General features: G+C 42.8%; 2 protein-coding genes across 3 annotated transcripts; one reads left to right on the top strand and one right to left on the bottom strand.

The window, feature by feature from the left end:
• Positions 1-17,913: 17,913 nt before the first annotated feature.
• On the bottom strand, positions 17,914-18,927 carry LOC310862090 (kelch domain-containing protein 3-like; the record flags this gene model as incomplete). The annotated part of the gene is made up of 1 exon (XM_083769827.1): positions 17,914-18,927. The coding sequence occupies one exon, from the start codon at positions 18,925-18,927 to the stop codon at positions 17,914-17,916; it is 1,014 nt and encodes a 337-aa protein (XP_083625953.1).
• Positions 18,928-20,383: 1,456 nt separating this feature from the next.
• On the top strand, positions 20,384-26,787 carry aurkaip1 (aurora kinase A interacting protein 1). Of its 2 annotated transcripts, XM_083768329.1 has the most exons (5): positions 20,414-20,470; positions 22,285-22,334; positions 22,406-22,532; positions 22,930-23,423; positions 25,815-26,787. In XM_083768329.1, the coding sequence occupies exons 3-5, from the start codon at positions 22,478-22,480 to the stop codon at positions 25,929-25,931; spliced, it is 666 nt and encodes a 221-aa protein (XP_083624455.1). In that variant the 5' UTR covers positions 20,414-20,470; positions 22,285-22,334; positions 22,406-22,477; the 3' UTR covers positions 25,932-26,787. The 2 variants fall into 2 exon arrangements, with proteins under 2 accessions (XP_083624454.1, XP_083624455.1); XM_083768328.1 differs by lacking the exon at positions 22,285-22,334 and having other exon boundaries at positions 20,384-20,470.
• Positions 26,788-27,109: the final 322 nt, after the last annotated feature.

The raw sequence follows: 27,109 nt of genomic DNA on the forward strand, positions 1-27,109 counted from the left end.
TCTAATCTTTTCTGGGGTTAGATCTCTTTACAGTTCAGTTCTTTAACAACACATTTATCCACATCTGTGAAAAGAGGCCAAAAAATGTGGCCAAAACATCTACAAGGCAGTTTTCTACAAACAACAAACAATTCTACAATCCAAGCCGATCTAAACGCAGAGTTTATACAGTAGATCAGCTGTTGTTGGTGACTAGATTTGTTGTAGATTGACAAGACAGGAGAGGCCTATTACTATAGAGAGAGGACCAGGAGAGGACCAAGTAGGCCTATTACTATAGAGAGAGGACCAGGAGAGGACCAAGTAGGCCTATTACTATAGAGAGAGGACCAGGAGAGGACCAAGTAGGCCTATTACTATAGAGAGAGGACCAGGAGAGGACCAAGTAGGCCTCTTACTATAGAGAGAGGACCAAGTAGGCCTCTTACTATAGGGCATAGCAGTGGTTTTCTGCCACCACTGACAAATCTGCCATTGATTTTTCCCATTGAGCTTTACAAAAATATTTAGGCTATATCAATAATGATAACCATAAAACCTTGCTAAAAATGCTAAACAAGGCATATTTATTCAATGTAGTATATCATCAAAATTATTACCGGCCTGGCACTATCAAACACAGTTGGCAGTGTTTGTGGGTTGAAAGCCGGCAGTGGTGGAAAGTAACTATTTAGTACTTAACTACTGTACTTAGTATTTGTACTTTACTTGAGTAAAACAAGTTCCAAAACCTTTACTTCTATTCCACTACATCTCAGATTAGTGGAATTACAATTATTGTACTTTTACCCCCACTATATTTATTTGAAACCTTTTAGTTACTACTTACTAGTGACTTTGTAGATTTTGATTATTATTACAAACCATACATTAACGTCTTCAGCCCTCTATACATTTCGGCCATTTGAAAATAGCCGATCTACAAGCTCACAATGCGTCACGATGCGACACATTGTGAGCTTGTGATGTATAACGAGTACTATCTACTTTAAGTACTTTGAGTATTTCTATATTGCATTATTAATACTTTTACTCAAGTAAAACATGCACGTACTTTTTCCACCACTGTTCAGCGGGGAGGGAACTGGGGACGATGGCACACATGTTACATGTCATATGTTATGTTACATACATGTTCATCATCATCCTTCGAGTGCCCTCGAGATCTGCGACACAAGCTGCTTCCACTGGTCTCTGTTGCTCATTGTAGTTCATTCACAGTCAGTCCTGTGTCCCTACTCAGAACATCTGGAAAAGTGAGAGGTCGTGTTCCTCTTGATGGGCAGGGTAGTCTCCACAGAAGAATATCCGAAATTACCTGGTATTTTGCTCTGTGGCAGTGTCCAGCAAAGCGGAGTCTTCTTTCTGCCACCACAACTGAGATGGGGGGGGGGGGGGGGGGGTGCCTCCATAAATCTGAGCTTTGGTGGGATGGTCCTTCCATGAGAGGTTCTGGACACGCATGAGGAGTCTTGTGTATGTTCCGTCAAGACGATCCCGAAACTCCTTATTCATTGTCCATGTTTCAGCACCATAGAGAAGGATACTTTCCACGCAGGCTTTGAACAGGTTGATCTTGGTAGCTCTCGAGATGTCTGACTGCCATATAAGGTGTAGCTTATTGCAAGCGCTCCAGGCCTGTCCTTTCCTTGTCAGGAAGTCCTTTCTGCTACTGACTACGTATGATCTGAGATATTTGAAATCCTCAGTTTCTTTGATGTCACTGCCGTCCATGGAGCGGATGGTTGGGTGAACAGAGTCTTCATTCAGAAGCAGGCATTCTGTCTTTTTGGCATTGAGCAATAGGCCAACTTTGGCTGCTGACACTTCTAGTGATGTTAGAAGCTCTTGAGCAGAGTTTATGTGTTCAGCAAACAGTGCAATGTTATCCGCGTAGTCAAGGTCGGTCAGCCACTTCTGACTTTGACGACCAGATCTTCTGCCTATTGTGAGACCTCTGGAGGAGATGGTATCCATCGCTTGCCTAAGGACATAGTCATGTCAGTCACATGAATACATGTTACATGGTCCATATTCAATGTAACATGGTACATGTCACATGTTACATACATGTCACATGTTACATGTTCCACTGAAACAGGTGAGAAGAAGCAGCTGGTTTTTGTGTATACGTGAGGGGACGTGGTTTTCTACATCCTCCACAGGACAGGTTGGCAGTGATGAGAACCACAGCCGGTGAGATGATGATGGCAATGACTAATCCTCACATTATTGGAAATGATGGAATGACTATTTGGTTTTGAAATGAAAAGCTCAAAATATAAATTCAACTGATATCCATTTTATATGTGTATTAGTTGGAATAGGCATATGGAATGAGAATGGGATTGATCTCTTCTCGACTCTGAAAATAGTGTACTGCCAAATTAACAATTTTCTGTTACCGTCTAATGCTTAAAGTTTTAAAATAAAATAAACAACTGATTATATAAAATCTATATTCAGATTGTCTGCTCTCAATAAAAGGGGAAACTTCTTGTTTATGGTTTGAGTTGCCTCCATTTATGTGTGTTATTTATAACTCATTGCGTATACTGTTGACTTTGTCATCAAGACTCAACATAACGCATACAATTAAATTACATTAAACAGTGCTGCAGAGAACTTTGTGCCCAATGTATCAGGTGAGATCTTTGAGACCTGATGAAGACTCGGTAGGTGTATGTGGCCAATCGGAGGTAGGCGGGGCATTAGGCCTACCAAGGGCGGGTCTCTGTCTAGAGATGGACGTAGAATCATGCTTCCCCATCCATCCTTCCTCTTCAACGTCTCCCTTTTGACTGATACCTGTCCATTCAAACTCTAGACGGGCCTACCCCAAAGTTCTTATAGTGCAGCCGTGCCGGCAGCCGGCGAAAACTACCAGCCGTGACGTCATCTCTGTGGGGGATGGGGGGCTTGGGCCCCTAAATATCTGGTGGTGCCGTGGTGGGGAGTTCTTAAAAGGTGTTAAAAGTGCATGGGCCGTGACAATTATAAGAACCCTTGGTCTCTGAACCAGTTGGGGCCTACCTGGGCTATAGTTTAACGTGAAAACTGCAAAACCTGTCAGTCAGTCTGTCCGTAACACCTAGTGACATGCTCCCTATATGGCCAATACAGAATTAACTATCATTCCATCTGACCTCATCTGACCCTGTACACTGAAGACCCCCGCTGCCACCCTTAGATCTCCATATATGGAGCTGACCTTTTCTGACATTCCATATGACCCCCCCCCATGCCAAAGTGCCAGCGCCCGCCCAGCAGTCTGCCGTCAGCCAGGCGGATGCGTGCACGCTATCGATCCGATTCTGATCATTTGATTTTGAGTATCTGCCTATACTGATTTGTCCTAATACGATATTTATATTTTTATAGAACACTTCCATATCACAATTATCCAAAATCACAGACCATATCAGTCCAATATCATGATATGGATATAATATTGATGCCCTGCTCCCTGAACCCGGGCTCCCCCAGAGTTATCGTCAAAGTGTCCTTGAGCAAGACACTGATGCCCTAATTCAGGGGTCTGCAACCTTTTTGAAACAAAGTGCCATGTTTTTAGTTTCTGGATAGTCAGTGTGTCACTTTAATGACACCACACCACAATTCCAACATGTTTTGATTGTCCACGAATATAACCTTTTCCCTTGTTAAATATTCTTTGAATTTCTTTCACATTGTTATAATGATCATTAGACTCAGAGCATAGGCCTCCTATCTCCCTCCCCCAGTCAGAGTTCAGAGTTTTAATTAATGTAGAATGATGTGCAGGATGTAATTTACATACAAATATGAGTGAATTCATTTATTTGACTACATTTCTTAATTGTTTATTTACCGGTAATTGTTTTTTTTTATTATGCCAGTGTGCCAGTGATCACCCTCCTTTGTGCCAAGGTTGGCACCAGTGCCAAAGGTTGCCTACCCCTGCCCTAATTGATCCTGATGTGCTGGTTGGTGCCTTGCATGGTTTCCGCCGCCATCGGTGTATGAATGTGTGTGTGAAGGGTGAATGTAATACACAATCTATGTAAAGCGCCTTGGATAAAGGCACTATATAAATGCACCATTTACCATTTAAGTAAGATGGAATGTAAATGCACTGTCAAGCTGTTTGATAAAGGAGCTTAATGCATGATTTAACCATTTAGCCTACATGTGCACTGCACTCGCGCACACACACTTCAGTGGATGCTGGACTGCGTTACCACGTAAGTATACCACTATTTTTAACACATTGACTAACCTCAAGCAATCTGGATGTTCAATTTACAGGGGAAAAAGTTTGTTTACTTGTGAAGTGAGAAGCCATCACATTTTCTAACTATGATTTGCAGGTATTCAGAACCCAGGGGATTTCCTGATGCATAGAGCTTTACAAAACGTTGTATAGAAAAGAACATGGTCATAGGACATAAACATTTGTTTGAGTATTTTCAGTTTGTAATCAGAAGTTGTATAACTTTTGATTACAAACTGAAAATACGCATTGATCTTTTTTTTAATAAATGGGGTGGCATTTCTTATAGACTGAAGTAATTAAAGCGGGTCATGTTTACTTTTTGGATTGTAACAGCTGAAATAATATATCATATACAGATATTAACCTGCGGGCCACATTAAGTGAAGGTGTGGCCCCCGGGCCGGCATGATATAGGAAATACCACAGTGAAATACCACAGTGAAATTTTAATAATAAGGTAATAACACAGTAACACACGCACACACACATAAAAATAAAAGTGAGGCAGGGGAGGAACAATGAAATGTCCAGTGAGGTTGAGGAGGAATCTGCGGGTGGTGTGTGGGGTTAGGGTTACAGCATACATGGGGCCTTGTCCCTCATCCCTCTGCCCCATCGAATGTGTGTGGTGGTGGTGGTGGTGGTGGTGGTGGGGAATCAATGTCTGTCCCACCGATACCAGCGCTGCACACGAGCATGTCTATATCCTGGCACTCTGACAGTTCTTTCGAAGTACTGCGTAGGTGGAGCCTGGTAGCCGACTCTAGATGTGCGGTCGAATTGTACTGCATGCACAATAAAATTGGGAAAGCTGTTATTTTGCAGGAAATAGAAAAAATAACCTGTGTTCCAAATGTATTATGTTATTTTATTGTTTCAATATTTATAAAAGCTACAGACACACCTAAACTTAAATGACATTAAACATTCAACCAAAAACTTAAAAAGAAGAAATGTGTGCTCGCAGGAATTAAGAGGCCTCACCTAGGAATGGTCTTGCATTTTCATTCCAGGCATTACACAAACGCTGATACATAGATCTCTCAGAGGGCATCAGGGCCGCAGGTGGCACAGGAGGCGCAGCCACAGGAGGCGCAGCTGCAGGAGGCGCAGCCACAGGTGGCGCAGCCGCAGGAGGCGCAGCAGCAGGAGGCGCAGGCCCATAATTGTGCTGCTGTACTATGGCGTAAATCGTACCATCCTGAATCAAGGAAAAGAACGTTTTAACATTTACAGAATCGGAAAGTATATGAATTTTGCAGAGCTTTTCTCACCTCAAGTATTAGGTAGTTCCTGGGTGGCCAGAAGGGGCCCCCCCGGGCGGCTGCGGCTGCTGCGTGGGGGACGGCGGCTGCGGGGAAGACGACTGCGGGGAAGACGACTGCGGGGGGGACGGCGGCGGGGGCGGCTGCTGCGGGGACGGCGGCGGCTGCGGCTGCTCCGGGGGCGGCGGCGGCGGCTGCGGCTGCTGCTGCTCCGGGGGGGGGGGCGGCGGCGGCTGCGGCTGCTGCTCCGGGGGGGGGGGGCGGCGGCGGCTGCGGCTGCTGCTGCTCCGGGGGGGGGGGCGGCGGCGGCTGCGGCTGCTGCTGCTCCGGGGGGGGGGGCGGCGGCGGCTGCGGCTGCTGCTGCTCCGGGGGCGGCGGCGGCGGCTGCGGCTGCTGCGGGGGGGGGGGCGGCGGCGGCTGCGGCTGCTGCTGCTCCGGGGGGGGGGGCGGCGGCGGCTGCGGCTGCTGCTCCGGGGGGGGGGGGGCGGCGGCGGCTGCGGCTGCTGCTGCTCCGGGGGGGGGGGCGGCGGCTGCGGCTGCTGCTGCTCCGGGGGGGGGGGCGGCGGCTGCGGCTGCTGCTCCGGGGGGGGGGGGGGGGGGCGGCGGCGGCTGCGGCTGCTGCTGCTCCGGGGGGGGGGGCGGCGGCGGCTGCGGCTGCGGCTGCTGCGGGGGGGGGGGCGGCGGCGGCTGCTGCTGCTCCGGGGGCGGCGGCGGCGGCGGCGGCTGCGGCTGCTGCGGGGGGGGGGGGCGGCGGCGGCTGCTGCTGCTCCGGGGGGGGGGGCGGCGGCGGCTGCGGCTGCTCCGGGGGGGGGGACGGCGGCGGCTGCGGCTGCTGCGGGGCGACGGCGGCGGCGGCGGCGGCCGACGGCGGCGGCTGCGGCTGCTGCTGCTCCGGGGGGGGGGGGCGGCGGCGGCTGCGGCTGCTGCGGGGGGGGGGGCGGCGGCGGCTGCGGCTGCTGCGGGGGGGGGGGGGGGGCGGCGGCTGCGGCTGCTGCGGGGCGACGGCGACGGCGGCGGCGCCGGCGGCCGACGGCGGCGCCGGCGGCCGACGGCGGCGCCGGCGGCGGCTGCGGCTGCTGCTGCTCCGGGGGGGGGGGCGGCGGCGGCTGCGGCGGCGGCGGCTGCGGCGGCGCCGGCGGCGGCTGCGGCTGCTGCTGCTCCGGGGGGGGGGGCGGCGGCGGCTGCTGCGGGGGGGGGGGCGGCGGCGGCTGCGGCTGCTCCGGGGGGGGGGGCGGCGGCGGCGGCGGCGGCGGCTGCGGCTGCTGCGGGGGGGGGGGCGGCGGCGGCTGCGGCTGCTCCGGGGGGGGGGGCGGCGGCGGCTGCGGCTGCTGCGGGGGGGGGGCGGCGGCGGCTGCGGCTGCGGCTGCTCCGGGGGGGGCGGCGGCGCCTGCGGCTGCTGCGGGGGGGGGGACGGCGGCGGCTGCGGCTGCTGCGGGGGGGGGGACGGCGGCGGCGGGGACGGCGGCGGCTGCGGCTGCGGCTGCGGCGGCGGCTGCGGCTGCTGCGGGGGGGGGGGGCGGCGGCGGCTGCTGCGGCGTTGGCGGCATGCTTGAAAAAAGACAGTAGTGAAGTTTAAGATTGAGAACATTGGAAATGAGCATCTTTAGATAAAAGTCATACCGTCTCTAAAGTGTTGCAGAGATAGTAACCACAAGGTTGCCAGTTCGAACCCTGGCTCCCCCAGAGTTAGTGTCGAAGTGTTCTTGAGCAAGACTCTGAACCCCTAATTGCTCCTGATGTGCTGGTTGGTGCCTTGCATGGTTTCCGCCGCCATCGGTGTATGAATGTGCGTGTGAATGGGCGAATGCGCCTTGGATAAAGGCACTATATAAATGCACCATTTACTATTCATTTTACCATTCCTGCTCTGTGATTTATATCTGGTGAACCTTATAGAACACATCACTGCGTCCTATATGACAGAGTGGGCTGGCCTTCCTTGGCCAACAGGTGAAATAAACATTGGTATCTATTTATTTTTAAATCAATTGATGGAACTTTACCGTTGTATATTAAAGCTCTGCTTTAAAGCTCTGCTGGATTGGAATCCTGTAACATATAGGACACGCTCCAGTCACTGGCTTACACTAAAGGTTCCAAATGTAAACACAGAGTTGGGGAAAACGGCCTTTTGTTTTAGTGCCCCAACCACGTGGAATGACTTACACTACAGCTTAAGATCTGCTCTCCCATTACATACAGTCAATTTAAATATTTGATTGCAGACTTACCCCCAAGTGTCTGCAACAGTTTTTAACCCTAGAACACTAAACATGGGTGATTTTCACCCGGACGATTATATTTTAGCAACTAGAAAATTCGCAATTTTAAAAAATTGCAGAGTGTGGTTGCCGCAGTGGCTTACATATGCCCCTCCCACTAGTATTGCCAGCCAATTACAATTTCAAGTCACGCCTTAGATCATGCGTAAGTAATTCGGAGGGGATTTAACCCCCGAAATTTATGTTTTTGCGACAAACGGTTACATTTCTCGCATTTGCGGCGCCCCCTATGGATGAAAATGGAATTGCTTTTAGAACTTGGTTGATTGACCCACCCCGGACATGTGATTGAAATTTGGGATGGATTGGACATTCCGTTCGTGATTTATGGCATTTTTGTGATATAGGCCCCTCCTACTAACTTCGGAAGACGATTACGGCCGAACGATACGCACTACCAGAATTCTGCATCTGGTGTTTTAATCGGATATGTCCAGAGATCATGTGTGCCGATTTCTGTGAGATTTGGACAAAATATGTAGGAGGAAAAGCAAAAAGTTTGTTTTGGACAAAATTCAAAATGGCAGAAAATCCATCATGGCGGAAATGGGCGTGGCCTATATGGGGAGATGCGTCATGACCCAAGGAATCCAGGGAAAAAAATATTTTGATTTTACGACCTACGGTTCAAGAGTTATAAGCCAAAAGGTAAAGTGGGCTGTTATAGCGCCACCATGAGGCCGACCTATAAAATTATAATTTTAATTAATTTTAGTGATAATTAAGAAATATCCCTAAAAGTTTTGTAACTATAGTGATTACAGTCTCCGAGGAAAAAATACTTGAATGTGATTTTTTGCCTTTTCCCATTCATGTCAATGGGGAAATTTAATTCACTAATAAATTCATATCAATTAAACTATACAACATTTCTCTTAACAAAATACAAGCACACGATTCCCGATTTTTCCGGTCAATTTGACATATGGCTCAAGTGCGTACAGCGTACAGTGTGGGAGGTATAAAGCGACAAAAAAAAGACTACTGTGGAATAATAAAATTAATAACTAGAAAGCAGTTCCCTGCAGAAACTGCGTGGGCTCGCCAAAAGACGCAATGTATATAATGTACAGTAGAAAATGTATTAAAGCTGAAGGAAAAGTTTAAAAAAGAATGTATAAAAATTGGTAAAAAGAATAAGCATAAATAACTGCATAAAGCGGAATAAAGTATGTGGAAGTAGTACGATGCCCAAAAAGTGGCAGAATAAAGTAAGTAAAGTATTACTGTCTACTAATGATTTGTAATGTATGAATAATGCTTTACAATGTATTCTTGATGAATTAAGAAAAGGTAAAAAAGGAAAAGAAAAAAAAGAGTCAATCCAATGGAGTATACATATAAAAGCATTCATGAGCTTAACAGAAATAGCATACTTTTACATGTAAAAAGAAGGTTCAAATAGCATATAGGCCTATCTTTAAAAGCATAAACACAATGATTATTGATAATGGTCTAAGATTTTTCTTTAAATGTAAAAAAATAATAATATTAAGTTTCTTATTAAAAGTTTTTTCTTTTTAAGTTTAAAAAAAAAAGTTAAAGTTTTTAATTTTTAAATGTTTTTAATTTTTTAATTAAAAAAAAAAAAAAATCAAAGTTTTTTCCAATTTTTTCATTTTTATTTCATCTTTTTCAATTCTTTTCATTTTTTTAATTTTTTTCTTTTTTTTCCATTTTTTTCATTTTCTTCAATTTTTTTTCATTTCTTTCATTTTTTTCATTTTTTTTTTCATTTTTTAATTTTTTAATTTTTTTTTAATTTTTTTAATTTTTTTTGAAAATATTTTTTTTATAAACGTGTGTGTGTGCGTGCGTGCGTGCGTGCGCTTGCGAGAGCTGTGTAAAGGCCAGCCAATAGGAAGACAGGGTGTGTGTGTGTGTGCGTGCGTGCGCTTGCGAGAGCTGTGTAAAGGCCATCCAATTGCACAAATAGCAGACCTACAAGCCCAAAAGGTATCGCAGAGCAACTCATTGAGATCTTGTAACTTTAATTTCAGCCCTGTAATTAAGCCCTTATATGTCTCAGCTGTGGAAGTGTAAAAGACAAACACTATGACTGGGAGTGGCGCGCAACTTGAAGGTCTTGATCTCTAATGGTCTTGAATGGTTTTGAATGGGGGGAAACTATGCCCGAACAAATTGCTCTATCGCAAAAAGTAAAAGTCGAATGCAAATATTTTTTTCGCTGTGAGTGGCCTGAGATATTGAGGTACACCATGTGCGATTGTGGTGTTGGTACGATCGAAAATGTGGTTATAAGAGCGAGTTAAGAATTGTCATCGCGATAATTTCCTCGTAAGGATTTTACAATTGAGGTCAATGAGCAGATTGACTGTATTTGTGTCACTTAAAAGGCCGTAGTTCACATTCTGTATGTCTCTGTGTTTTGGTGGTCACATTGTGTGAAAGAGGACATGTGTGGCTACAAAATGACCAAAGGACATGCGTGTAAAGTGAATATTTTGGCCGGGACGGCAATTTGTTTGGTAAATTTTCAAGGAAAGATTTTCTGTTCACGCACTCTAGTGAAAGAAGCCCTGCACTCTAACTTGGCACTAATTAGGCGAAACGGCCTGCGATTGAACTGCGATTTCGGAAAAACCGTTTAACGTATTCGAATACGGTTTGAACCACGAAAAAGTCCAGAGTCGTGTGAGCTTTCTAAAGTTTAAATCACGTTTCTACGACAAAGTATGCCAGAGTAATGAGGCTGCAAAAGTGAGGTTGATTTAGAGATCAATCCCATACATTGTCAATGGGAGGAAAAAACTATAAATAAAGTTAAATATTTTAAAAAGTATAAACTTTTTCAAAACAACTTTTTCACCAATTAAAGTTCAAAGATAGATGAACATTATAAAGTTCTACATTTCTAGCATAAAGTATGTGGAAGTTAGAAGGTGACAAAAAAAGTGGCGGAAATTGGAATAAAGAATAAATATAAACTGACAAGAACAATTGTGTGCTCGCTGAGGCGAGCCCACAACAATAATAAAAGGTCACAAAAACAATAGTATGGTTGCCTTCAGGCAACCACACTAATAATAATAAAGTGTTACAATTACTAGAGTCTGGTTGCCCACACTAATAATGTTGCTGATGTCTGAGGTGGGAGGGTCTTTTTTTTGATTGATTGAAATCTTTATTAACAGTTAGTAGAATTTACAGTACATTTTAAGCACAAACTCAATACAAAGACTGTCAACTGTGAGTGGACGACCCAATTAAGCATTACACTTGTTTACAACAGGGTCCACATTGTTCAATTCATCAAAACATTTAAAGACATACAAACATTTAGAGACATACAAATAGACATTTCTCTGTAGGTAAAGAACAGAACAGGAATTCGTCATATGGGTAGCAAAAAAGGGAAAAGATACAATATACAGTGAGGGAAAATGGGGTGGGGGGGTGGGGGGGATTCAGATTTTACAGAGGCCAGTTTCGAATTGCCCTAGGTGCCCTTTGAGAGCAGTTTTGAAGGAGTCAAGGGATTCACATGTCTTAATGACTGTTGGTAGGGCGTTCCACATTTTGGTGGCATAGGAGCGAAAAGAATTTAGTCCCTTGTTTGTGCCGAATCTGGGTTGTACATGGTTTGTTGCACTCCCTCTGGTGTTGTGGGTGTGGACTTCGTTTACATTAAGGAAGTATTTAGACAGGTACATGGGTATCTTGGTGGTGTATGGTCTTTCAGTACCTTCATGATGCTCAGTGACATCATAGAAGGTAGGTTTGTTTCCCTAACCACATCCCGGCACAAACAAGGGACTAATTATTTTCGCTCCTATGCCACCAAAATGCGGAACGCCCTACCAACAGTCATTAAGACATGTGAATCCCTTGACTCCTTCAAAACCGCTCTCAAAGGGCACCTACGGATGGCTGCAATTCGAAACTGGCCTCTGTAAAATCTGAATCCCCCCCACCCCACCCCACCCCCCCCCCCACTTCCCCTCACTGTATAATGTATCTTTTCCCTTTTTTGCTTCCTATATGATGAATTCCTGTTCTGTTCTTTAGCTACATAGAAATGTCTATTTGTATGTCTCTAAATGTTAGTATGTCTCTAAATGTTTTGATGAATTGAACAATGTGGACCCTGTTGTAAACAAGTGTAATGCTTAATCGGGTCGTCCACTCACAGTTAACAGTCTTTGTATTGAGTTTGTGCTTAAAATGTACTGTAAATTCTACAAACTGTTAATAAATATTTCAATCAATCAATCAATCCCTGGTTTTAGGCAGGTGTTCAGTGAATTTCACCCGTGTTTAGTGAGTGTGATAGAGAAAAATCCAATACATCCACAATGGATTTTTTTCTTCACTGGACCATTCTCACAGTCTTAGGAATGGGTGGACCAAAGGAGAAGTTCCCAACTTCATTTTCTTTTCTTTTTTAGGAATATTTCTAAAATAATATGCACGTTTCTGCACCCCCATGCAATCTATTTTTATTTTTTTTGTGAGAAGTCATGATGAAATATTAAAGAAGAGTACCTGAAGTTGCCATGTATTGCTGTACTGCAATATATTTTGATGAGAAATATTTTTTATGGAACATTTTATATTGGGTAAAATATACCCGTGTTTAGTGATGGTGTAACAAACAATGTTTAGTGTTCTAGTACATTTTGTGATCTAATACATGTTTAACCCAAGAAACTAGGGTTAAACATGTATTAGATCACAAAATGTTGCTGTTCTGTTTTGTTGTTTTTGTTTATTGCTTTGAAAATGTTGTATTATGTTGTACTGTATCTCGACGACACTGCAAATGAGGGAAACCTCAATGTCTCTCGAGAATAAATAAAGGTTTGAATGAATGAATTCCACTACAAGCCTCGATTTGACTTGGCCGCTTCAGGACTTCCTTGTATTCACGTCTCGAAACAACCTGTTCATGCTTTTAATACTTGTACTAACGCTAATTTCCGACTTTTATACAAGCCATTAATTATACTGTATTCTTCAATTCTTTGTTTAAAAGGAGTTGAGAGCTGGGGCTGTGGGTGGGAGAGAATGAGCAAGCTAACGGTATCTGTACGTGGGTGCATTGTGTTATTTTACATGCAATGTTTTATCTGTGTATAGGAACCCCTCTACAATGAGATGCTGCATCTCAAGGGTCTATCGTCTATCCTCTCAATGAATTCTGAACAAATGCAAAATGGTATACTGGGTTTCGGAATGGGACTACAAGCATTTTTAAGGTTACTTAATTTGAGCCCTGGTTAACTGGTTATTGTGGGATGGTAGACTTACTTGGGCCGCTCTCCAGTGATTCATGCGTCTCCTGAATGTTCTAGAGGGCCAGTACCAAACCTTTAAAAGTATCAGAAAAAGGACTGTTAAGCTCGAGTCTACAATATTGGAAAAGTACACATTTTCAAATAAAATATGGGCGGAAAACTTACTTCTTGTGTACGGTGAACTAATAAAAATGCCTGGCAAAGGGTCAGAAAAAGGGAAGTTAAGCTTGTGAATATTGACATTGTGCACAATTTCAATATAAAACTTATAACTTTAAATAGTGAATTAATTTTGAAGAAAGACTTACTGCCTGGGTGTCGCACCACACAAAACGGCGCCCTACATCCTGTGCGGCTGCTCTTATTACCTTGGACAAAAAAGGGACAGTTTAGTTTGGGAATATTTGCAATAATTTCAATTTCAAAACAAATCCAATTTAAATAAATAATAGTATGTCAACATTCACACCATGACCTCTGGGTTCTGAAATGTCTGTCCAATGTATAAGCAACAATTAACCTCAGAATTAATCAATATATAGCCTACACAAAGTGTTTCCTTAATTTTAAAAGCAATATAATGAATGTGGCTCTTCTACACCAATTATAATTTGCGCTTCCAGTAGACTATGGGGGATGTAGGAATTAAAACTAAAATCGCAACTAAAATTGCCTACCCTGCAGATGCTAGATGGTATGTGAAATGTGGGGTAGGCTACGTCTTGGGGTTCAAGGACTATACTTTCACTGGTGAACTGATAAAGCATACCATGCAGTTGGAAATAACCCCGTCCAGTTTTTGTTTATGGTTTCAAAGGGAAAATCCAACTGCTTCCACTTCCAGAATACCACCAACGAACTCGTAACTCGACCTTTTACTCGGCGGAACTCCAGGCTCAGCCTGGTGGTAGGCTATTCCTACACGTAAAGTGAACTATAAACTTAAACGGTCAAACTCAAACCTACCGGTATAAACCTTATTCTATCCTTATTCTACTACTAATAGTAGACTACATGTGTTTGGGATTGTGTCGTTTTAAACGTAGCCTATATGCTATTATATGATAGTGACTCAGACAGTCATGTACAGTAATCGTGTTAAAGCCTTAATTCAAGTCCAAAGACATGCGGTTAAACGCCAAGATAGCAAAAACTGAGACCATCACCAATACACAGTTTCTGACCACAATTCTTCAGGAGCACAATGTTGTTGTTTATAATAATATTGTTGTGTGTTAATAAATGTTATTCACACGGTTAATTAACATACACGGTGTGTCACCTCAAACAAGTTAAGATAGCAAGTTGCGTTATTGCCAAACACCTGCAGCTACTTTTCACTGGGCAAAATAATTAACAATGAATACAAGACAGAACTTAAACTATTATGGCTATACTAACCAGCAGCTGCAGCTCATCGTCGGAAGACGAGCCAGACTCGCCTTGCGAGTTGTGGCCATTCCTAGCAGAAGTGCGCCTTGCATACATAGGATCCATGATGCCGTTCTGCAGTGAAATGATGACAATTCAAATCTGGTGCCGTATAGAGTTATATGGTGCCGTTAACCTGTCTTCCTCCGTGGTCCTCGCCGCTGATTGGCACAGTAGGTAGTGATCAAAATCGCCTGACCACAATTATTTCTAGAATCGTTAGATCTGTACAGTATTATATAAACCCCTCAGTAGACAAAGTTAAACAATAAAAAAAAAATGTCATTTTCAAACATAGTGGAAAATACCGCTCTCTTGTTTTTTAATTGAAATGGTGTTGGGGTGTTGGGGCGTGTATAGAGTATAGGCCTACTGACTGCAATGACTGCAATGAAAGTCAGAGACAAAAAATGTTATGCAAGTCCAAGCTAGCCAAGCGCTTCGACAGTGATCTCCAACCCCAACTGGGCTTTGCTTGATTGATTGAAATATTTATTAACAGTTTGCAGAATTACAGTAGGCTACATTTCAAGCACAGACTCAATACAAAGACTGTTAACTGTGAGTGGGCGAGCCAATAAAGCATTATTACACTTGTTTACAAGAGGGTCCAATATCCATCCTAAAAACTACCTTGACCATATCCACAAAAATAAACTTTATCAATGATAAAGAGGAAAACAAAAACAATCCTCGAGCTCTGGAAGCTATACTATAAACAACCAATTTGCTGCGTTCAGAAACTAAAAACCAAGTTTACAAACATAAACATAAAATCGGAGGACACCCTCATCACGATCACAAGCTTGATGTAGCCTGCTGCTATAACTACTTAAACGTCTTCTTTACAAACATTGCAACAACATTAACAAACTGCCCTCCCACTCGGGCGTTTTGGTGTAGAGCACATCAAAGCCTTCTACAAAAACCTATAGGTGTTTGTAAAGATGATTTTAAAAGGGCAATATATATAGGGGAGAACGAGGTAAGTAAGATGAACCACTTTTTGCTTAAGTTGTCCTGGAAGCAAGGCCAAATGAGATGGCAGTAAAATCGAATGATCTACCCATATTTTCATTAAGAAAAGTGGTCATGTGGCTCAATTTCCCCCAAGTAAGGGGTATTTGATCCAAGTCGATGGGCAAGTTGAACCACGCGATATTTTAATGTTAAAAGCTTAAACTTAAACAGATAATGTATTCACTTATCAATAATAATATAATAACAGTTTTCCCTTTTGCAAATAGTTTTATTTATTTGTTTATTTATTATTTAAACAATATTAAGACAATTAAATACATTTTGTTATTCAGAACCTTATATTTGCAATACAATATTGCAAACTTCTCTTTAATGAGTATGTACATGCAAAAGGTCATTCAGTATAATTTGAGTAGCAAAGACTTAATAAAAAAAAAAATATATATGAATATAGGCTCTTATCTTCATCATCACATTCCAGCCAATCACAATTGGCGTCCTCACTTTTCTTTCCTCACACAAACACACAAAGCTGGGCATAGAAGGGGCTAGCCCGGTAGCCCCCCAAAAATAAAGTTTGGAGCTACTAAAATACCCACATTAGAATGAAGACAACTATAGCTTTCTAAGCTGCATTTTTCTGTGGGACAGTGACACTGGGAGTGCATAGGGTGCATGTGTTTTGGTGTGGTTTTCTCCTTTAATAACAAAGTGACGTTCGAGAAATGCAAAGTTTACAACCAATCTGGAAGTTTCAGCATTACAAATAGAAAAAATAGAATTAAACACAGCCGAATATAAGAATTTATATTATATCTGCATCCAATATCTTCCTGAGATGTATACGATTCTTCGCAACATCTGGCACGGTGGTAAGAACATGTCCAGGAAGAGAGTAGAGGCTTTCCGGTTCCGGGTTACACCGACAGTGTGTACTGTAATCCTTTTATGTAGAAAGAGAGTAAACTACCTTGATGCACCCAAGGTCTCCTGTCTCGCTGTTTCCTTACTCATACAATATACTTACCTATATTGTTCATGAATGCTTCTATATGTATGATTGGCGTAGTTGCAGGTCTTGTTTTCTTCCTTTTTAGCACAGTTGAGGGTTATTCGTGCAAGCTTAAAATATTGTAGGATGTGACACTGCCTGATGGACAGGTTGGTATTATGAACCTGTTGGGGATAAAATCGTGGCCTCAATTGCATCTTTTATTTTTATTCTTTTGCACATGTTTCCTCAGTGAACTTAAAGTCATCCTTTTACAGACCCAGCTTTTTGTGCGTGGTGGCAAGTTGTTTACAAGAGTGGTGGAAATGGTTGTTTAAACTAGGTCGCTACTACGCTGGCGGCGTTTAGGCGGCTTCCATTGGCTTAGGCGACTCCCATTGATGACAAGATCGCTTACATTTCATGAGCTTTCATAAGGCAGGTTTCACCTGACAAAAAAATAAAATAAATAAATAACCTTGTTTAAACAATTTGTCACCTCCTCTGTGTCGGTAATATGCAGCTTTTGATGTGTTTGTACAAACTTTGTCCTACACAACATTAAATTCCCATTGACAATGAATGGAGAATTTAACGTCATAGTGTCAGAGCAAATAGTGTCTATTTTACGTCATAATAATGTATGATGATAAGAGCGCCCCTCACTTCACACAGGTGTGATTTTTTTCCTTCTATTTGACCCCTTCTATTTCACCTCTTTTCATGCTTGTAACCTCATTTCTTAATGTGACAATTTAGAAACTTTTGCACATTTTTGTTTTTTCTGCACTTTTCAGCTTAATGGCCGCAATCCCTCCACCTCATGAACAGCTCTCAGCGGGTGAATGGGGCTGGTCAAGGTCTCAGGTTCCAACTCAGATATTTTTGATTTTCCCTCCTGGACTCCCCTGGGGTTTAAGATGTTAAGACTTCAGCATTCATCCCGGGCATTTAACCCGTCCATATTATTAGGAGATTTCCTGTAATAGCAGGAGGCTTTCAGTGAAAAGGGCTCTAATTTGGAGAGGCCTTATGACATTCAGACACATTTACCAGGAGAGGTATTGTGTCTTTAAGAGCACAGGTTCAGGAAGAGAGTAAAGGTTTTCCGGTTCCGGGTTATTCTGTTTTCCTCGCAAACCGACGCAGTTTGTCCATGCCCTGCCCCCACCAGAGCACCTCGACCTCACACCCCTGGGGTTACGGTGGCCCAGGCTTTTATCGGGTGCTGGGTGGCCCGCTTTGGCATGCCAGGGGACATCACAAGCGACCGGGATCCCCAGTTCCCCTCGGAGCTCTGGACTGCGGTTGCTGAACACCTGGGGGTGAAGATTCACGGCACTACGGCGTACAACCCGCAGGGCATTGGTCTTTGTGAGTGGATCCATCGGGACATGAAGGCCTCTTCATGTCAGGTGGTCATCCAATCCACTGAGGTCAGGCCAGCCTCTCAGCTGGGCTGACCGCCTAGCCTGTTCCCAGCTTGATGTATCGTCCGTTTGGTAAACCTTATATCATTCATACTCAGCGTGAATGAATGACCGTTGACAGGTGGGATATTAGCTTTGGCTGCCAGTTCCCATCTGATGTTGTGTGGGAGTTCAGACTGATTTATACCATACTGAATAACTGCTAGTTTACATAATGCATTCAGACTAGGACACATGTCTAAGATGTACAGGTCAGTGGTCTTGTTACATCCTAGGATGATACTATCTCCCACCATGCAACAGCACATCTCATACATCTTAAACGGACCTTTCCCCTTGGGCTCAACCTTCTTCCAGCAGAAGGTCTCTGTATTGAATTTCCATATATCATTGAAGTATTTTTTACGACTATACAACCTACGGCCACCAATTATGTACAGCTCTCCATTGTAGGCAAAAGCTGAATGAGAAGCACGTGCTTCTGGAAGCTGTGCAGAAGGTGTGCCCAGCCATAAGTTGGTCTCTGTGTCAAACACTTTGACATTATTGTACTGGTCATTGTCCCACCCTTGACCCCCAAAGACATACACCTTTGTCCTGATGATGGTGGCAGAAAACCAGTATCCGGCAGGTGCTGGACTGCCTCTGGTGTTAACAAAGGCCCAGACCATTGTGATGGTGTCCAACTTGTACATGCTATTGTCTATTATTTCCGGTATTGTGATTCTATCTGTGCGTCCTCCAAATATATACATCACCTTCCCCAAGAGCCAGGCTGAGTGGCCATCTCTCCCCTTTGGAATAGCGCCAGAAACCTTGGGCATGGACCAGCTGTGGGTGTTGACATCAAATGCGTAAAGCACGTTGCAGTGTTCACTTGCAAAATTCACTCCCCCCCAGAGGTAGATGATGTGGTCTATTAGCACAGCTGTCGGACCATGGCGTGCGGGGGGAGGGGGGATTTGTCCTTCTACCTTTGCCACTACCTTTGTCATCCAGCGAAGAGACATTGTGTTGAAGACATCCACCCGCATCAGTTCTAAATCATCAAGGAAATATGCCCCTTTTAAGTAGTACACCTTATGCCCCACTACCACAGCATTATGCATAAATGGATTCCAATGGTGATGCAACGTCCAGCGCAACATTTTAACAGTGGCAACACAGAAGTGAGAGTGAGAATGTATATTGTGCACTACGACTTATATTGGTTGAGCGGCACAAACGTCAATGCCTGTTGAACTCCCTAATATGGCCATTGAATGACCATAGCAGCACCAGCCCGAGCAGGTGTGTTGTGTTGTGTTAACAGCGTTGCGTTCGGATGGTGTCAAAACAATTACCATAGGGCCAATGGGGGCGAATGCAGCACAATGCAGCACAATGCAACGTAGCGCAATGCAACGCAGCGCAACGCAGCACCCATTAAAAAGGGAACATATTCCCTGCGTTGAAGCTGACGCGATACCCTATGGCTGCAGTGGAGCTTTGGCATAAGAAAGGCATTGTTATTCAAAGCCTTTACCTTTCAGTTAACAGGGCATGAAGTTGCACCATTTCTGGTCTCATTAAGCTGATCCTGAAATGTAATCTGCAACCTCTAAATAAAATGAGAAGCAATTGATCCTTCACTAAACCCCACCCCCAAAGATTGTCCAATGCCGATCCAAATAGTTTAGCAGCCTCATATGGCTGTGTTGAACACAACATACACACACTGTACACATATACTGATATACACAGCTCTAGACAGGGCCCCTGCCCTGGCCCAAATTAGCCAATTGAACACACCTGATCAGTGATCACCCCTAGACCTCCATATTTGGAGCTGGCCTGTTCTGACATCACAATGATGTTCTGACAACAACAACAAGGTTTAACTCCAACCGGAAAGGGTTTTGCCTTGGCAACATTTACAATACTGTGCACTTTTATATCTGTTGGATCATAACATATGAATACTATCTATAATCCTATTCAGAATGGGTAAGGAGTCAAGGACTAGTAATATTAATTCAAAACAAAATGGAAACATAAAGGGACCCAGTGTTTATTATTAGAAAAGTTTGTTACTATATCCTTTGTAGATTTGTGTTATTACTACAAAATATACATTCAACACATTAAGCCCATACATATTACCTATATACTTTGGCTATTTGAACATAGCCGATCATTGCAAGTGCAACATGTTGTTAGGTAGATTTGCTATCTTCATTTTATTCTGGACTTTTTCTTGTAACATATTATGATGTGATGTCAGAGGACTCAGAGCTGTCTCTGACATCTCTGACACACACCCAGACACACTTGCATTAGACAATCTAGTATAGTCTACTAGTTAGTACAATTATACTGTACAATATTCCCCTGCACTCTGCAATGCAGAAGGAAATGCAGACTAGAGTCTGCATAAATATTTTATTAGATGCTTGGCGGAACCAATTATGCGGAACCAGTGTGGAGCTTTCATCAACACAGCCGGAAGTGCGGGAAATGTTGCGGTGCACATTCCGGAAGTTGTCTTCTGGAGTCACATTGAAGCTTAGCCCACCGGATCGCGAACATTAATATCAGGTAACGTTAATGATTTAATTTTCTACAATCTGATAATTAATGATTATTTTTAGATCGTTAATTCACAACAAGAATATACATATATTAAGTCCTTTTCAAGTCAAGTCCTTAAATAAATAAATGAGCACCAAGGGCACAAGCATCTAGCTAGCAGCTCTGGTCCATAGCTCTAATGCCGTTGCAGTTAGAGCTACTAGCTCGCTACATTAGCCTTAGCCCAAAGAGTCAGCTGGGCAATTTAACTAGATATTATTGTCTTAATTAATTATCTGATGGTAGTGTTATTGTAACAGGGTCATAGAAAGTTAAGATATATCTATGTGGACTGGCTACATTTTTGTCTTGCACTTGCAGTGGATTAACTTGGTTGCAATTAAAGTGATACTGTACACTTCTAACATTCAAATATTTTATTTGTCACATGCTCTCATGTGTACTACTATACTCCTGTAGTGACATGTTGGTGCAAATTTAGCCTTCAATCAATTGATTCAAGCCAAGGCTACATTTGTAACATAGCTTGACTAACACCATAGAAGTATTTTATCGAGTGTGACTTGTTTTCATGGATGCAAATGTCAAAATCGATAATACATCTGTGATCTTGATTCAAGGATAGTACAAACTCTACCAGACTGCAACCATTAATGTAGATGTACAGTATTGTTCAAAATAGATTACGAGTAGATCATGAATTAAGATAATAAAAAGTACCATACTATAATAATAATACATTATCATAAGTTCTAAAATCTAGGTAAACCGTAAGTGTGCAAACAGTCAGCATCAATGTACCTATCTTGAGGCTGACTGTTTATTTAGCTCTTATATTATATTTCATAGTATACCTGATTGCATGACCTACAGTATACACAGCCATAGAGCACTGAAGGGATTTATCTTGGCAGCATTATTATTTGATTGTTTGATTGAAACCATTATTTGTTCTCGAAAAGAGCATTGAGTTTCACCCTCATTTGCAATGCTGCCGAGATGATCGCGAGATCACAAACAAAATCAACAATTAAGACATATAAAGATATAAAACACACAAACAAATCTAATAAGTAAGGCATATACAGATATAAAACATAAAAATAGTGAAATAAAACAACGTGAATATAATATAATACTTAATTGCTCTAAGACCACAATGGAAACAAGCCCTTGTGGCTTTTGTGTTATCCTTTTTGATTGTATAAAAGTAGTACTGTACCTCTAATCACAAATTGCGAAAAATAACTAAATAATGCAATCTGGGCTCAACTCTTGTCATCTAGTTTATATCCACTGGGATTTAGTAACATTTATAGTGATCTCTATTCTCTGTGTATTATGCCATGGAATGCACATAATGACTGGCTGTGATGGAAAAAGTACTATGTTTTACTTAAGTAAAAGTATCAATACTGTATATCTGTAGAAATATAGAAATAAATGTAAAAGTCTGCAATTCAAAATTGAGAGTGAAAGTACTGTCAAATGGAAATACTCAAGTAAAGTACAAATACCTCAAATAGTGTACTTAAGTACTGTACTTAATTAAAGGTACTATAAAATAGCTCAAGGCTCTATTGCTGATTACTTAGGTTAGTGGTGTCCAGTTAGAACTTAAACCAGGATTCTTTGACTTATAACAAGGGTCGGCCCTTGTTATATATTCTCCGACTATGCTTGTCACGATGACTAAGCCAGTTAGATCTATCCATATAATGGTTCTATCACATCAGCACTAGGTCGGCTCGGGCCAAATATAGGCATTGTCATACTAGACATGTCATATAGCCCAACGTCCTAATCGGATGTCCCCACAGCAACTACTCAGATCCAACAACATGACTGGAAGTGAGAGTCTTCGTTACAGGTACTTTAGTTGCTTTACACCACTGATGACTGGAATTAGAAATAGGACTAACGACATATTTATTCTCCCAGACTCCCACAGGACAGTTGACCATCTAAATCATTCCTGATGATGTTCGTATTGATGTGATCATCATAGGCTGGATGATGTTTATTTCAAGGCTTGTGCCTCCACTCCGTCTGCTTTGCAGATCCACTGGTAAGTTTTAACGGAACATTTGCGTCGATATAACCACTTAAACCGGCAATGAATGTATGAATAAAAGTGTATGTTGTTGAGCAATCTGTATACATATTGTAGAATAAGGTAGACATCGGCAGAGACAGTGGTTTTACTTGGTCTGTTTAGTGTGCTAGGACACCAACTAGTTTATAAGTGGTATTTTGCATGAAGTTATGTATTAGGCTTAGCTCATCAGTAGAAAATGTTATGAAGAGTTACGGATTGCAGCTTTAAGCCCTATACAATTTAAATACATTTATTGGCAAAAATATACTTTTTTCACCTATAATAACATGCCAAACATGGGAATGAAAACGGGTTGAAAAAGGTTACAAACCTTGAGGGGATAAATGGCATTATTTTACATTTCTAGGTGGACGTCGTCAACCTCTACTGCACATTCTGAGTGGATCTGCACCTCTCACATGCTGCTCCTCTTTAAATGCAAGACACAGCAAATTATACTCAACGGCAGCGGACAATACCTCGCCTCCTAGATGGGTGCAACTCGAACCGGAACTGGACGAGGCCCTAGTGCCTCGCAAAATGTCTGTGAGTCCTCTGGAGAGCTGGCTGTCCCTCCGCTACTCCCTCCCTCCCTTCCTGGAGGCACCTCCGCAGCTCCCTTCCCAGGAGGACGCGGGGGGTCGGCTGCTGGAGGAGAGCGTGTTGCCGCCACTCTCCGTTGTTCCCGCTCTGGAGGGCGTGGTCGGGGTGGGTGAGGTCCGCAGCATCACGCCACTCGGCTGCAAGAACGTGCTGGAGATTCGGCGGCGGAGGATGAACCACCACAGGTACAAGAAGCTGATGAAGAGGACGAAATTTGTGCGTAGGAAAGTGCTGTTGGGCCGGGCGAAGAGGAAGCAGGTGCGTGTTTTGTTTTCGAGCAGTGCTAAGCGCTCCAACGTGTGACTTTGTGTGTATGTGTCTCTGTGTATTATTATTCCGCCCCCTGTGACGTAATGTGGGTCAATATATCATCATCATGATACCCCCCCCGATATAGAGCAGTTGTCAAAGTGGGAGACACCCAGGGGTCCTTGGGGAGGGGTGGATACTGGGGGTCCCCACCTGAATTTCTTAATACATGAGTATACTCATTTTAGCCACTTTTCCATATTTTATACGTGGCTATTCAAAAATAGCAGATGTACTCGCTTTATGCAAGTCTTCTCTTCTGGGGGTCCCTGGCACAAAACATCTTCATATGGGGGTCCCTGGCCAAATGCATATCAATTTGGGGTTCCTTGACATGAAAAAGTGTTGAGAACCACTGGTGTTAGAGGGAAGAACGGGACCAAGTATAGACCTCTGGAGGACTCTGGAGGTCAGCAAGGTTTATAGGTTAAGTAGTTATGTGTAATTTACTAATTTATGACGGTGTTGCTTGCCAAACATAACTGTCAGCAAATGCAAACTCTAAACATTTTTGTATCTTTAGTCGACTAGTAGTCTGTCTCAGAGAAACCCTGTGAGCCTGTAAAGCCCTAACCACACCAAAGGGTCACCATGCCACCTTGGGTCTAAACCATAGAGTATAGACGAATCCAGGAACGGGTCTCATGGTCGCAGCTTTATACGGATTTCCTGTAGGCGGACTCGACGTAGCTGCAGGGTTTATACCCTCACCACCAGGCGCACCTATTCTACTATAGTGAACGTCATAGTGCCTCAAACGTTACTCTTTTACCTGCTTTTTACTAACACTAACATTACAAAGAGGCCCAGAACATCGGGATGAACCTGTGTAGTTTATGGCTGCTCCAACAGTAGTGGCAACATAAAAATAAAAATAAACAGAATGTCAAAATATCCACCGCGGTGGCTGAGACCAGAGCCATAGAGTAATGTTTGAGACAAAGCAGTGAAAGATACATACCCAATACCCAATCTTTCTGTTTTATGAACACAATACGTCATACTTTAAATGCTTAGTATGAGATATAAAATACAGCAGCCTTGTGTTCATAAAACAGAATGATTGGGTATTGGCATTGGGTAAGACTGATGTTATGTATCTTTCAGGACCTTTCACTGCTTTGTCTCAACCATTACTCAATGGCTCTGGTCTCAGCTACAGTAGATATTTTGACATTCCGTTTTTTTTTTTTTTTTTAATGTTGCCACTAGTGTTGGAGCAGCCATAAACTACACAGGTTCATCCCGATGTTCTGGGCATCTTCGTAATGTTAGTATTAGTAAAAAGCAAGTAAAAGAGTAACGTTTGAGGCAGACTAATATCAGTCACTCTGCCGTTCACTATAGTAGAAGAGGTGCACCTGGTGAGGGTATAAACCCCGCAGCTACGTCGAGTCCGCCTACAGGAAATACGTAAGCTGCGACCATGAGACCCGTTCCTGGATTCTTCTTATAAAGAAGGATAGAGACTGAACTGGCGCGAAGCTCCGGTGCTTCAACGTTGGAGCGCCTCACTGGCCCCTTGGTCTAAACGGTTGCAAGGAGTTGACGCTAAAAAACGTCTTTGGTGTGGTTTGGGCCAATATTGAATTCCATGCGTTGAATGATTCAACACATGGAATTCAATATAATCACTAGGTGTGTGACAAGTTATAGACACAATTAGAGTTTAGCTCCTGGAAAAAAGAATATCGGACAAACTCAATATATATATATATATATATATATATCAGTAACTATTGAACACCCTTTATGTATGTGAGTGGGTTTTACAGTATTAAAAATGCTCTTCTGAGTTCTGACTATACCCCCTAACTTCATTTCTGGTAAAGTTAATATTTTGGACGTGACAACTTAGGCATATGTAGCTGGTTTCTGACAGCAGAGATATATTATTAATATATATGATATCTACATGGTAAGAAAACTACAATGTGTTAGATGCATGCAAATATATTTGTAATTAATTGAATAGTTTATCAATTTAGATTAACATAAACTATTAGTTAATTGAGGGTGAAATTAAATCTATAATTTGTCTGATATATTTTTAAATGGTTCTTTCTCTTTAAAGATTTTCTGGGAGTCTTAACAGCATAGCATCTGTCAAAACACATCAATTATGAATGTGCCAATTATAAAATCCTCTGTATGCAATTCAGTGACCAAAACATACTATAAAGACATGACCAAAATAGGGATGCCAGGTTAGAAGTGGTTAAAAATCATGACACCGTTTGTCTAGTGTTTAAAGTAATCTTAAGACACAGTGATAAGGGGCGATGTATCAGTCAGGCTCTAATACCACGGTACCTCTGTATGACTGACTGTCCATTACAGAAGCGATTTGAGGAGGACATGGAGAGGATTTGGAAACGGGCTGGACTGAAGAAGGCTCCAGAGGGATACACCGTGCCTAAGATCTTTATCAGACGGCATGGAAACCGAAGGGACTAAATTAAGCTCTGTTTAATACCCTCTTTCAGTGTGGCGCGTCACTTGCCAACAAGAGATGATTCTCAAGCTAAGCATGCCGTGTGCACTGATGAATCCTGAACCCCGTTCAACCTGGCGTCCGTGCCATGTTCGCTATTCGTCATAAAGACAAAGTATATTATTTTCTCTGTGGCGCCAAGGAGAAATGCCTTCAAGGCCAGTTAGCATGCCAAGCAACGCTCTGCGTTATTACCAGGAAGACCTGGGACCGCGTCCAGATGAGGATCCACAAGTGGCTGATAAAACCTGCATCAGATTCAGTATCAAGCCTGGTGCAGAGGTCGAGGTCACCATTGCCGATGTGTAAACCATCCAGCCTGATGTTCCAATAAAGGCAGAGAAATGAGTTTATAAAGTGACACATTAGCTTTAAAATCAGTTATTGTTGGCAAGTGACACAAGGCACTAGTACTGAGTATACATTTTGATTAAACGGCTGACAGCTGACAACTGACCGACCCCATACAGACGGTGTTCTTATCACACTCTGCAAATACAATGGTCTACTTTCTTTGACTCTTAAGCGGGTATCATTGAAGTGGGCATATCGTTGCTGTCGGGCAGAAACGCCTTGTCTCCATATTCTGTGTTGTTTCGAAAATTAATGGCCTACTTGATCATACTAGACTCTAGAGCATCACACAAAATCATCGAAAGTAGCACTTTGAGCTTGTGGATCTGCTACTTTTGAATTTGAATCCCAGAAAGTAACACTGTTGGACATATGAGGTTTTTCACCCGACAGACGATATGCATGTTTGTTTTTGTAAAGCAATTATTTAAAATTTACATTAAAGTTGTACCTGTCATGCTGAAGAATGTTTGCCTTGTCCTTTTCATCCATTGTACTGTATGTATGGCTGTTTTCAAGCAAACTGGGATTAAGAAGAATTTTCATCCTATTGATGGCAGTATTGTGCAGTATTATAGTATGTACGCTGTAAGGGAAATACTGCTGTTTACAGAGGATATGGGTACTCTGATGTTCAATTTGGAAAAGAGGAAAGTAGTAAATACTTGTATTATTCTCTATTAAGTCATCTCATGCATGTTCATGGTTAAAATATGGTTATTTTAGTCACCATTCAAGGTCAGGTAGACTCCAATTTGCAAAGTTCAGCGGGCTGCTTGAGCCCTAG

This window comes from Protomyctophum parallelum, assembly GCF_964188405.1.
Source record: "Protomyctophum parallelum genome assembly, chromosome: 7".
NCBI classification, from domain to species: domain Eukaryota; kingdom Metazoa; phylum Chordata; class Actinopteri; order Myctophiformes; family Myctophidae; genus Protomyctophum; species Protomyctophum parallelum.

What these genes read in the sequence shown, in the direction of transcription:
- aurkaip1 (XM_083768328.1), top strand. Translation starts at nt 22,478, where the DNA reads ATGATGTTTATTTCAAGGCTTGTGCCTCCACTCCGTCTGCTTTGCAGA. An exon ending in TCTGCTTTGCAGATCCACTG is followed by an intron (nt 22,533 to 22,929) that starts GTAAGTTTTAAC and finishes TTACATTTCTAG; the next exon opens with GTGGACGTCGTCAACCTCTA. An exon ending in GCCGGGCGAAGAGGAAGCAG is followed by an intron (nt 23,424 to 25,814) that starts GTGCGTGTTTTG and finishes TGTCCATTACAG; the next exon opens with AAGCGATTTGAGGAGGACAT.